Raw genomic sequence first — 13,696 nt, forward strand, 5'->3', positions numbered from 1 at the left:
TTTAACCTTTCTAAGCCTCAGGAGCCTCGTCTGTCATCTGCTATGCCTACCTCCTAACACTGTGATGAATTAGTGATCGGATGCATGGAAAGGGCTTAGCATGGGGCTGGAGCATAGCAAGGGCCCAGCAGTACAAGTGGACAGGAATGATACTTTTAGGCACTAATCCAACGATTTCCCCTTCCTCATACCTGTTACCCTTCACTAGTCAGCGCAGATAACCTTTTTACATGCACTGCTCTCAGATAGGGAGACAGACACAGAGAGGAAGAAAAGCAAATTATTGCTTCTGAACTTTTTTTTTTTGCTTTTTTAGGGAAGTTCCCAGGCTAGGGGTCGAGTCAGAGCTGTAGCTGCTGGCCACAGCCACAGCAACTCAGGATTGGAGCCACGTCTGGAACCTACACCACAGCTCTCAGCAATGCTGGATCCTTTAACCCACTGAGCAAGGCCAGGGATCAAACCCACATCTTCATGGATCTAGTCAGTTCATTACCGCTAGGCCACAATGGGAACTCCCCACTTCTAAACTTCTAGGCAGACTTTTATAAGCTCTGCACTGAGACTCCTACCACAAGGAAAGGAGGGGAAGGTTCAGCTAGCTGTGGCAGGGTTCAGGGAAAGATTTAACGCTGATGGATAACTGACCACTGCCTGGAATAGGAATGCAGCCAGGATTTCTGAGCCCCTCGGGAGGACAGAAGAAGTGGCCAGGTGTGGGCTGCCATCAGGAAGGATTCCAGTCCTCTCCTAACTGGCTGTGTGGCCTTGGGCTATTCTGAGCTCAGTTTCGTCTTCCTACATAAGGGTAATAAAATCATGCCCACCACACAGGGGTGTCGAGAGGATGGAATGATGCAATAGATGGAAACGCCTGGAGCACAGTAAGAGGAGGGGTCACACAGCGCCCTGTGGAGGCCTCATGACAGGGGTGTGTGACCAGTTACTTCAGCAGAAGCTGCTTTAGGGCAGCAGCCTTTGGTCCCTGGACTGGCAGCACCTCACCTCTGATCTGCCGAATCAGAATATCTTGGGGAAATGTTTTAGCCCGCCCTCCAAGTGACTCTTAGACACCTTACAGTTTTGAAAAGCTTGCCTTACGGAAAATGCTGAAGGCCAAGGCCAAGGCCAAGGACCAAGCAGGATGAGAGAGACCCCTCCCCCAATGTCGGGGCAGCAAAAGCCCCTGTGGAACTTAGAAAATACACAGACACACACACAGACACACACACACACACCCCTGCCTTAAGCCAGCTATCTAAAAGAGCCTGCCTTGGGAGTTCCCGTTGTGGCTCAGTGGTTAACGAATCTGACTAGGAACCAGGAGGTTGTGGGTTTGATCCCTGGCCTCACTGAGTGGGTTAAAGGATCCAGCGTTGCTGAGAGCTGTGGTGTAGGTTCCAGACGTGGCGCCAATCCTGAGTTGCTGTGGCTCTGGCGTAGGCCGGTGGCTACAGCTCCGATTCGACCCCTAGCCTGGGAACTTCCATATGCCACGGGTGCAGCCCTAAAAAAGACAGAAAAATAAAATAAAATAAAAGAGCCTCCCTTGGAAGCAGACCTGCTTTAATACATCAGAATCAAGATGTTTACATTTTTCACCATCAGTGAATATGTTGGCCACGAACTAAGTCCAGCTGGAGGAAATAAGGAAAATTTCATTTTGCATCCCTGTGCTTATGACTATGTCGATATCACACCCATTACACCTACTGAGATGGCCACAGTCCCACCAAAGGGTCTGCTCATCATGTTCACTGAAGAGACTCTCCAACCTCTTTGCCAAACCCTGGAGTGCCCCAGTCACATCCATGCTTCTCTTTTTTGCTGTTTTCTTTTTACATCCGCAGCATATGGAGGTTCCCAGGCTAGGGGCTGAAACCAAGCTACAGCTGCCAGCCTACGCCACAGCCACACGTCCATGCTTCTCTTGGGGAGCTCAGGGGCTCCAGGGTAGTAGTTAGTGCTGTTATTATTATTGCTATTATTCTTAAGTGATGAGTTACAAGCACCACCAAAGGCAATGGATGACCTGAGTTAGCACCTTAGGGAGTCCAAATAATGAGGCTAAGGAGCCGAAGCATAGAGAGTCTCCTCTCTTTAGGTGGTAGGAATGGATACCCAGGAGCTGGGAAGGGTTACCATAGAGGGCTGGCCTCCCCTCAGGGGATCTTACAGGTGTGGCCTGGCGGTAGGGAGATTCCTGAGAACCCTCCCAACCCCTCCCTGCCCTCAGGGCCCCTCCTCACCACTTGCGTCATCTTGAAGCACAGTTTCTTATGTGCTGCTGTCAGCATGGCCAAGGCCCCCGCGGCCGCATTCTGCACCTTGTCATCATCCTCCCCGCAGAGCAGCACCACCAGCTTCAGCCGGTCATTCCCATCAGCCAGGAACCTCTCCTGTACCTGTGGGAGGCAGGTACGTGGCTCAGAGAAAAAAGTCCCCACCTGCCCAGGCTGCAGAGGGAAAGAGGCATCTGCAGCCACGGGCTCCGACCCAAGATCCCTCGGAGCTTTCCTTTTTTTTTTTTTTTGTCTTTTTGCCATTTTCTTGGACCGCTCCCTCGGCATATGGAGGTTCCCAGGCTAGGGGTCGAATCAGAGCTGTAGCCGCCGGCCTACGCCAGAGCCACAGCAAGGCTGGATCCGAGCCGCGTCTGCAACCTACACCACAGCTCATGGTAACGCCGGATCATTAACCCACTGTGCAAGGCCAGGGATCGAACCCGAAACCTCATGGTTCCTAGTTGGGTTCATTAACCACTGCGCCACGACGGGAACTCCGGAGCTTTCCTTTGAGTGCTCACCCATGACACCTCCTCCAGGAAGTCTTCTCTGATTAGCTGGATGAAGGGGCTACAAACTTCTCCAGCTAAAAGGTTAAAGGGAATAAGGGACTCTCCACCCAGCATTCGCTCTCACCTCTATTTGCCTTCAGCTATCCAGCCCTGGGGGGAGGGCAGGCACAGACTCCTGAAGGATGGATGTTGCCTGAAGAGCTGTGTTTCACATCTGTTTGGGGAAGCCTGGGATGTTTCTTCCCCAACAGATGGGCCTTCAGGGTCTGCCATAAAATGAATGTGTAGCCCCTGGAGGCACAGAGGCTCGGCAAGGTCAGGGGACCTTCAGGTAGCTTACGTGGTATTCAGGAGCTGCCATACATTCACCGGGCGAGAGATGAGACTTCTCAGGACCGGAAAGCCAGGAGAAGAGACACCCAGAGCCCAGGGTGCTGACATGGCCAAGAGCACACCGACCCTACCCCCACCCCCACCCCCACCCCCCTTTAGAGTGAAAATCTGGTTGGTTAAGTATAAGGGCATTTTGTTGGGTCGGGTGTCCTAGAAGTGGAACACCAAAGGGGTCAAAGGTCACAGCTGCCCAGGTTATAAAACCTCTACCTGCCTCTCCTTGAAACCAGAGCAGCCGTCCTCCGAGGTAAGAGCGCGGCGATGGGCAATAGAGTCCCATTTCCCGGGAAGCAGCTGCCCCCAAAGACCTACATCCTCCCGCCCCCCACTCTCTAAATGTGTCCTTGACCTGGTTCTTCTTGTAGAACATGAATGGAAGTGATGTATGTCACTTCCAGGCCACCCTGGCAGAGAGCTAGTGGACTTTCTCCCTCCCCACGCCCATCTGAATGGAGACCACTCCCGAGGTGGCAGAAAAGGAGACAGTTCTCTCTCTTTTGGAGGGGGGGATAGTTACTGATGATCGAAGAAGCCTGGCTCCCCACTGGATCCCCTTCATCGCTTGGAAGGGAGTCACCTGATCCCAATGTGAGTGAGAAATGAACTTCTATCCTGTTAGGACCACTGTATATAGTTTCCTTTTCTTTTTAGGGCTGCACCCTCGGCCTATGGAAGTTCCCAGGCTACGGGTCGAATGGGAGCTGCAGCCACCGGCTTACATCACAGCCACAGCAACACGGGATCCAAGCTGCATCTGTGATCTATACCACAGCTCACATCAACGCCAGATCCTTAACCCACTGAGCAGGGCCAAGGATCCAACCCACATCCTCATGGATACTAATTGGGTTCTTAACCCGCTGAGCCACAACCGGGGAACCCCATAGGCTCTCTTGACTTCTCAGAGGCCCTGGCCTTGTATCCTTTTTATGAGATTCTTCAGTAACTAACTTGGGGGACATGGCACTTCCAGCCCATCCAGCCCACGCTTTGGGGTCGAAGCCCCCTCTAAGGGATGCTATTATTTTGTACATTTTCTTTTATCGCCGTTCCCATATTCTTGGGGTCCCTACAGAGAGGGGGAGCGTCATCCAGGAAAGATTCCGGGATTCCCAGGTTCTCTGGCAAAACGCTACTTTAACACCATTGTAGCAGCCCCAGTGTAGTGCCAGGCCCTGACCTTGACCCGACCCTCTAAACCTCGGTCACTCTGGTCCCCGTCCTGAGCCCTCACCTCCTTGTTCACCACCATGTTGCACATGCACTCGGTGGCGGCCTGCCGCAGCTGGTCATGGTTCTCGAACATGTAGTTCTCGATGTCCGGCAGGGCCTTCTCCTTAAAGATCTTCTGCCTGGGGTGGGAGGGGTGGAGGAAGAAGGCACTGAGTCCTCTGCGCCGAGCAGTCGGGGTCTGTAGCCACAAGGCGCCACGCCCCATCCTCGACCAGCAGGGTTTGGATGCCATGGATCCCTCCTCAGCTCCGGGAGGGCCACCCAGGGACCCAGTTCAGCACCCTGGCCATAGCAACGGGGTCTGGGATGAACACGCCCCTCCCCCCATTGGAGATTCTTTCTTTCTTTTTTTTTTTTTGTCTTTTTAGGGCCGCATGTGCAGCATACGGAGGTTCCCAGGCTAGGGGTCAAATCAGAGCTATAGCTGCCGGCCTACACCACAGCCACAGCAACGCCAGATCCAAGCTGCATCAGTGACCTACACCACAGCCCACGGCAACGCCGGATCCTTAACCCACTGAGCGAGGCCAGGGATCGAACCCACAACCTCACGGTTCCTAGTCAGATTCGTTAACTACTGTGCCATGATGGGAACTCCTGGCTATCTTTTTTTACTACTTCAGAAGGACGTGTCTTTACAATCCCTTTGTACATTCATTCTGGTTTTTCCAAGCACTAACTCGAATGCCTCCCTCGGTCATTTCTACCCACCGATCCTTGAGCCCGTCCTCAGGGCCATTTCCACCAACACCTCACGGGACCCCTCTCTCCACCCCTGCTCCCTCCACGCCCCGCTCACCGGAGTTTGTCACTCCGCCCAGACAGGTTGGTGAGGCCTAGGAGAGCCTCGTAGTTCTGGAGCCCATCCCTCTGTGTGTCCAGGAGACGCACCAGGGGCCGCACCACCTCATACACCTGTGGGGAGGGGTCGAGGACAGGTGGAGACTGTTCCCTAGTCTCTGCCTTTTAGGTGCCCCCAGCTCTAGAAATTTCCAAAGCACCTGCCCACCCAATGTTTGACTCAATCTTTTTTTTTTTTTTTTTTTTTTTGCTTTTTAGGCCTGCACCTGCATCATTTGGAAGTTCCCAGGCTAGGGGTCGAATCAGAGCTACTGCTGCTGGCCTACACCACAGCCACAGCAACACAAAATCCAAGTTTCATCTGAGAACTACACTGCAGCTCAAGGCAATGCTGGATCCTTAACCACTGATCAGGGCCAGGGATTGAACCCGCATCCTCCTGGATACGAGTCAAGTTCATTAGCACTGAGCCACAAAGGGACCTCCTGACTCAATCTTAAGGGATGGGGTTACTTTCTTTACTTTGCTGATGAAGTAACTGAGTTTCCAAGAGGACAGTCTTGTTAGAGGCAGAGCCAGGCCTGGAACCCACACACCCCTGATTCATTGCGCTCTTTGTGACAGCACCATGCCCCCTCCCAGGCCAGGGGTAGGGTGTCAAGGGGAAAGGCTTGACTCCTCCCATAACCACCCCCTCCCCACACCCATTACCCACCCGCTCCCCGGGGAAGGCGATGTCCGGATTGGAGATGGCAGCGATCTTTGCTAGGGCGTGGGCTGCCTTCACCTTGCCCACATCTGTGCCCTCCAAAGCCAGGGGAATCAGGGCCTGCAAGGAAGGGCACAGTCACTCCTTGGTCACAGACGTGCAGAGGCCTCTCTCCCCAGCCTCCCTCTGCTGCTGCCTGTTCCATTTGAAGTTCAGGAAGACTGCAATATAGTCAACGCTGGAGCATCACAGAAAAAAAAATTTTTTAGGGCCGCACCTGCAGCATATCCAAGTTCCCAGGCTAAGGGGCAAAGCAGAGCTGCAGCTACCAGCCTACACCACAGTCATGGCCACACCAGATCCTAGCCACATCTGCGACCTGCACGACAGCTCACAGCAATGCTGGATCCTTAACCCACTAAGCAAGGCCAGGGATCAAACCCACATCCTCATGGATACTAGTTGTGTTCGTCAATCATTGAGACACAATGGGAACTCCAAAGCCCGCTTATCTTTTTATCTGCACCAGGCTTCCTTCCAATAGCAAGGAGGATAGATGGGATTCCGCAGACTTGGGCAGAAATTGGTTTTGGGCACAGACAGTACAGAAACCTGAATGACCACATTCCAGTGGTCGAACTGGGACAGGGAAAGCATTACTCTGGGGCCAGGCAAAGAGTGTGCATGCACATACACACAGAGACATACACACACACACACACACACACACACGCACACGGGTGTGCTCCTGCCCAGTGGAGGGCCTTCTAGATGAGAACCTTCTCCCACCCAATTACCTTGCCACCGCCTTGAGCCACAATGGTACCTCGGTCCTTTGGGTTCTCACACAGTGCCAGGAATACCCTGGAGGGCAGAGATCAAGGACACTCAGTTCCAAGCCCACCCTTCCCGGGCATCAGGAGGCCAACCGGTCAGACCCTGTCAAAGCCTGGAAAGTGCTACCAGCGTGCACGTGCCCTGAAATTAAGCCTGGAAGTGGACAGAAGTGGCTGGGGAGGAAGTGAGGCCTCATGCAGCTACTAAGAGCTACCCCATCCCTGTTTAGGGAGATAACAAACAGCTCCCGCTGCCCACCACCCAGGAGAAACCCTTCCACGTGGAGGCAGCCCAGGACCTCTGTGACCTGGCCCTTGCCTCTCTCTCTGCTCTTATCCAGCACTACTCTCTCCTGTGCGTGCCATGCTCCACGCGCGTTCCAGAACCTCGTCCTCATTCACTTATTCTCCCTCCATGCTCAGTGTCTTTGCATACGCTGTTCCCTCTGCCAGGAACCCTTCCCTCCCCTGCATTGGAGTGGCTCCTTTTTGTCCTTCAGGGTGGCCGAGAGTTGTCCCATGTTCCAGAGGCCTTCGTGACCGCCCACCACCTACCCTTCAGTCTGACCAGTTGGAGGACATGGCTTGCACCCCAACCAGCCCTCTGTATGTCCCCTATCACAGCACCCCCTGCACTGTATTGTAATCATGAGCCTGTCTGCCCCCTCACATCGGGCTGCCAGAAACTGTGCCCTTCCTCTCTGGAACTGCGGGACCTGAGAACCAGCTAACCCAAATGGACAGTGACCTCTTCCCTCCCAGGGCAAACTTGCACCTGGGATGGCCGGCCAGCCATGTGGGTCCCCTTCGGACTTCTCTCCCTGCCCCCACTGGCTCATTCCCTCATTCATTCCCACGCCCAGCCTCCTGCCTCCAGGCCCCTTGGACCCCAGCCCTGGCACGCTGCAGCCGCACCTTGCCAGCAACTCTTTGGTCTGGTCGGTGAGAATGGCATTGTCTGCTTTCACCATGCAGGCCAGCGCTGAAATGACACCAGCCTTCAGAAGCCGCTTCACCCGCATGTCTACAAAGTCCTTCTTGTCCTGGGAAGATGAAAAGGCGGCGGCAAGGAAATCAGTCCCGAAATAGAGGTGACAGGGATGGAGTAGACACAGGTATTTTTAGAAGCCCCAATAAAGGACCACAGATAACGAGGGAAACTTAGGGCCATTGGAAGATCGCTGTAAGTAAATAAATTGCTCAAAAAAGCCATCGGAATAAGGCAGGTTTGCTTCATTAGTGGAGCCTTGAGACTCGCCTCAGGTCATTGGATGGGGGGTGGGATGAAGCCTGCATTCAGAGTCAGACCAAGGGCAAGAGTTTGAGGACCGCCCTTCTACGGATTTGAATGCACCCCTTACCAGATACTAAAGAGGAGCTACTACTCCCAGAAAGGAAGAGGCGGGCTTTTCCCACCCCCACTCCCCTTGGGTGATAAAACTGTAGCCCACCAGATCCTTGGGGCAGAGCCTCCTCTCACAAGCATCCTATCTTAATAAATCTATGTCTTACCTATCACTTTGTCTCTCTCTGAATTCCTTCCACGTGGAGACATGAAGAACCTAAACCTCAGTGAGTCCAGACACAGGGTGAGAGATTCTAATTTAAAACCTTGGGTGGGAGTTCCCATCCTGGCCCAGTGGTTAATGAATCCAACTAGGAACCCTGAGGTTGCTGGTTCGATCCCTGGCCTTGCTCAGTGGGTTAAGGATCCAGCGTTGCCGTGAGCTGTGGTGTAGGTCGCAGACGTGGCTCGGCCCCCGTTGCTGTGGCTGTGGCGTAGGCCGGCAGCTACAGCTCTGATTCGACCCCTAGCCTGGGGACCTCCATATGCCGTGGGTGCAGCCCTAGAAAAAGACAATAAAATTTAAAAATAAAAAAAAAATAAAACCTTGGGTTCAAGTCCCAATCTGGGTTCTGGCTTGGTTCAGGCCGTTAATACTGTCAGTTTCAGAGGGAAGATCACTCACAACACCACATGACTTATATGTTACTTTCTTGCAAAAGGCTGGCTTTCCCTTAGGCTGCACGTGGGGGCAGGGTGGGTATGCAGGGAGCTGGTTGGAGAGGGAGCAGATGAAGCTGACACAACAATGGATCGGGTTTTGCTGGAAACCCAGGTCAGCCTGGGGTTGATGAGTCTCTACAGGTACTCCTCAGGGTGGCTGGGAAGAGGCTGACAGTCCTGGGCAATTGTTAAAAGCCAAATTTGAACCTCACAGAAACAATATGCTACACACACACTTGCCTGCTTGAAATCCCATGCAGCATTGAAAAACGACCCAGAGAATGACATAGCAGGGTGGGAAACACCTGTTTCTGCCCAACTGGGTACAGAATGATAACTACATTCTGATTACAAGTTTTTTTTTCTTTTTCAGCACACCTGCAGCATATGAAGTTTCTGGGTCAGGGGTCAAATCCAAGCCGCAGCGGCAACTGCAGTTTAACCTGTTGCGCCACAGCAGGAACTCCCTGATTATAACTATTAACAGAAAAAAATGTACAGAAAAAAAGGAGCCTCTGGTAGGTAATACAACATATGAAAATGCCAACAGTGGTCAGGGGAGATAACGTTACTGCAAGTGGCTATTTCTCCCCCTCTACTGACCAACTTTTTGTTTTGCAACATGGTTATGTTACTTTGATCATTTTTTTTTAAATTAACTATTTTACTGGCTGGAAATAGATGCATATACATTCGTAGGCAAACTACATACAAAATATACAATTGTATGCAAGGAATCACTGGGGAGGGCCCCAGGGCAATTTGCACCATCTAGTTGGCTGACAGAGGGCCCTTCTCTTCTCATTATTCCTACTTAGCACCCATATATCCAAATCCAGATTTCCCAGAAAATAAAATCTGTATACATATTGGCAACATGAACCATAGCTGTCTGATGTCCATGAAATCAACAGCATGAACTGCAAAACGTCCATCACGGTTCCATTTGGCTTCTCAGACTATAATTTATTTTTTTGTCTTTTTGCCTTTTCTAGGGCCGCTCCACAGGATATGGAGGTTCCCAGGCTAGGGGTCGAATCGGAACTGCAGCCGCCGGCCTACGCCACAGCCACAGCCACAGCCACGCCAGATCCGAGCCGCGTCTGCGACCTCCACCACAGCTCACGGCAACGCCAAATCCTTAACCCACTGAGCAAGGCCAGGGATCGAACCTTCAACCTCATGGTTCCTAGTCAGATTGGTCAACCACTGCGCCACAACGGGAACTCCTCAGACTCTAATTTGTTGATTTCCCTGCCCCGCCCCCGGAGAACATCAAAACCAAAAAAAATACGCGTGCCACCTAGTGGAGGAAATTGAGAATGCGCTCCTTCAATTAACCTGCATGTGACGCCACATCGTCCGGGATACACGCACAGTACACAAGCATCCCTAACCTTCCTCCCACCTCTCTGGAGGGCTGGTAGCATAACCCACCCCCCTCCAGCAGTCCCCTTCCCCACCTTGGGGTGTTCCTCGGGCACATGCTGCTTGGAGAACTTGGCCAGCTGCACCAGCTCGGGGATGACCTCCTTGACGTCATAGCTGTTGGTGCAGTTCACCAGGGTGGTAGCCACCGAGTACAGGATGGTCTTGTCGGGGGTCTGGAGGCAGGAGGTGGGGGATAGAAGGGCACCAGGCAGAGAGGAAGCTTGAGAACAAACTGCTGCTTCTAAGAAGCTCCCTCCCGGGCAGGCTGGTGTGGGAGGTGCGTGGCTGACATGGCCCCACCGGGGGGAGAGAAACTGACTGGGCTGCACAGCGGGCAGGAGAAATTCCGGCCCCCTGGACAGCACCCCAGGAATGGGGGTCCTCTGAGAGTGCTCTTTGCTTTGGGCCCCTTTGGAAGCCCAGTCCAGGGATTTCCTGTTGTGGCTCAGCGGTAGCATGTATCCTCAGTATCCATGAGGACACAGGTTTGATCCCTGGCCTTGCTCAGTGGGTTAAGGATCTGGCATTGCTGTGAGCTGTGGCACAGGTCACAGATGAGGCTCAGAACCCATATTGCTGTGGCTGTGGCGTAGGCCCCCAGCTGCAGTTCCAATTCAACCCTCAGCCTGGGAACTTCCATATGCCACACACAAGGCCCTAAAGGCAAAAAAAAGAGAAGAAGAAGCCCAGTCCATTCTACTTTTCATCAGATTCGGGTGGGATGGGGGGGAGCTGGACATCCGCTGGTGGAAACTCCTTCCCACACCGCTGCTGTTTAGTGGCAGGAAAGGAGTCTGGGAGGGTGGGAGGGACTGGGAAGGGAGGAAGGGCCCAGATGAGGCTACAGTACCTACTGCTTTCCGAGCCTCCAAGACCTCACTCCCTAGGGGGTCCCGGAAAAAAAAAATATCCTTTTGTTTGTCCTCCCACTGCCTGGAGGGCATGAAGCATTATGAGCCCGTTTTACAGTCAGGAAAGATGAGGGCCAGACAGAGGGAAATCAAGGCTCAACCCAGGTTACTTGAAGAGGAGGGGTGGAGTCAGGATGAGGAAACAACTGCCCAGGCTCCGCCAAGGATGCCGGGAGCCTGCATCCAGCCGACGTCGCTGAGGCCAGAGGCCGGGCCCCACTTGCCTTGGCCAGCTCAAACATGGCCTGCAGGGCAGGGATGTCCTGAACAAAGTCGTCCTTCACGTCAGCATCCAGCGTGAGGTAGGCCAGGCCCTCCACTGCCCACCGCCGGGTCCGGGTGTCTATGGCCGCGTTGCACAGCCACCTGGGGGAGGGGAGGCATGAGGAAAGGTGCCCAGGCTCAGGGCGAGAGGGAAGTGATTCAGGGGGGCGGCTTTTTAGGCTCTGGCATCCACCAGGGCACATCCCGGAGAGGAGATGATGGGCCTGGGGAAATAGGACCCCCTTACTTGCGACACTGCTTGGCCAGCTTCTCGGTTGACCCTTCCGCAAACTGCCGGAGACCATAGTCCGTGCCGCCCGCAGAGCCAAGTTTACAGAGTCCCTGAGGAGGAGGAGAGATTTGAAGGATTAGAGGCACCAAGGCTCGGGGACAAGGATTTGCCCAAACAGGTCCCTGTGGCCAGAACACTTTGCCCTTTTTCTTTGCCTGCATAAACTTCTCTGCATCCCACAGAACCCAGGTCAGGCAGGTGTCACCTCTTCCAAGAGGGCTTCCTGGAGGCTTCCAGGTTAGGGTGGATACCCGAAAAGAAAGCTGGAGGTTTTTATCCTACCCCTCTCCTCCACCATCCCCCCGCCCCCGCTGCATATGTTTTTTTGGTCTATCGTTTTGAAAAATCAACACAAGATATCACTAACCATATCTGAAACCACAATGATAAAATCTGTGGTCCAAACAACAGGCAGTGAAATCGTATTTTGTGGGGGGCAGACTCAGATGCGCAGATTTTTCACCCAGGAAAAATTGGACTCTTGCTTGGAAAAAAATATCTTCCATAAGAGAAAACTCACAAAGGCAGGAGCTAAAATCAGTTTTCTAAAAATTGATATGAACAGCAAAAAACCAACAGATCAATGACTCAAATATTTACTGTAACTGTCGACAAGAAAAAGGTCAAGGAGGAGTTCCCATCGTGGTGCAGTGGTTAACGAATCTGACTAGGAACCATGAGGTTGCAGGTTCGATCCCTGGCCTTGCTCAGTGGGTTAACGATCCGGTGTTGCCGTGAGCTGTGGTGTAGGTTGCAGACGCAGCTCAGATCCCGCGTTGCTGTGGCTCTGGTGTAGGCTGGCGGCCACAGCTCTGATTGGACCCCTAGCCTGGGAACCTCCGTATGCTGCGGGAGCGGCCCTAGAAAAGGCAAAAAGACAAAAAAAAAAAAAAAAAAAAAAAAAGGGTAAAGTTAAAAAAAAAAAAAAAGAAAAAGGTCAAGGAAAGTAATTTCTGTAAAACGGAAATGGAAAAAATGCAACAGGTTTAACGGTGCTATATGGAAACCGATTAAGGAAACGAAGGGGCTTTTTGGAGTTTGCATTGAAACAATCTACTGGACAAAAGCTGAGTATTAGCATCATTCAAAAGCAGGGAGAGGAGTTCCCATCGTGGCGCACTGGAAATGAATCCAAATAGGAACCATGAGGTTGCGGGTTCGATCCCTGCCCTTGCTCAGTGGGTTAAGAATCCGGTGTTGCCGTGAGCTGTGGTGTAGGTCGCAGATGTGGCTCTGATCTGGTGTGGCTGTGGCTGTGGTGTAGCCTGGCAGCTGTAGCTCCATTAGATCCCCTAGCCTGGGAACCTCCATATGCCATGGGTGTGGCCCTTAAAAAAAAAAGGCAGGGAGAAAGAAAATTGACAGAACACTGTGAACCAGTTATAATTTAAAAATTGTTATATATAAAGTAAAATAAAAAATAAAAATAAAATAGAAAAAAAAAAGCAAGGAGAAGACCATCACCAGGGCTAAACCGAGGGTCCCTCATTCTGCATCTGTGTTCTCACAGCCTCTTGCTTATCACCCTGCTCTGCAAGGGCCTGTGGGTGGGTCTGGCTGCCCCCTATAGTGTGGTCTCCTCAAGGACGGGGCCACGTCTCATTCATCTTGGTGTCCCTGGCACCTGCCTGGTGTCTGGCACCCAGCCCACTCACCACCAGGGTGCGGATCTTGATCTTCTCGTTCTTGGTGGTCTTGTAGAGCTCTTTGAGCAGGGCCACGCCATTGGTGATGATGAAGGTGGCACGGCTGAGCTTGGTGGAGGCATGGATGAGGGCCTCCACGGCCACCAGCTGGTCTGTCTCCCGCTCCGAACCACACAGCGCCACCATCATCTCCATCACACCTTTCAGGCTCAGCAGCTGATTGCCCAGGTCAAAGGGGCCCTGCAGGATCCCTGACACGGTCTGGATGGCAATCACATTCTTGTCCATGTCCTGGGGGTCAAACTTGCCCCTAAAACAGAGGGCGAGTGTGGTCAAGAGAACTGGCTGAGGGGGGTGGGAGGAATGTGAGATGTG

General features: G+C 52.7%; 1 protein-coding gene across 1 annotated transcript in view; it reads right to left on the reverse strand.

The window, feature by feature from the left end:
• The window catches only part of UNC45B (unc-45 myosin chaperone B), a 34,115-nt gene that overhangs the window by 1,892 nt on the left and 18,527 nt on the right, over positions 1-13,696 (reverse strand). The window contains 10 exon segments of the mRNA NM_001113442.2: positions 2,250-2,405; positions 4,425-4,542; positions 5,223-5,338; positions 5,940-6,053; positions 6,731-6,797; positions 7,685-7,812; positions 10,241-10,381; positions 11,344-11,485; positions 11,631-11,725; positions 13,331-13,631. Coding sequence (NP_001106913.1) covers positions 2,250-2,405; positions 4,425-4,542; positions 5,223-5,338; positions 5,940-6,053; positions 6,731-6,797; positions 7,685-7,812; positions 10,241-10,381; positions 11,344-11,485; positions 11,631-11,725; positions 13,331-13,631 — 1,378 coding nt within the window.

This window comes from Sus scrofa, chromosome 12 (assembly GCF_000003025.6).
Source record: "Sus scrofa isolate TJ Tabasco breed Duroc chromosome 12, Sscrofa11.1, whole genome shotgun sequence".
NCBI lineage: Eukaryota > Metazoa > Chordata > Mammalia > Artiodactyla > Suidae > Sus > Sus scrofa.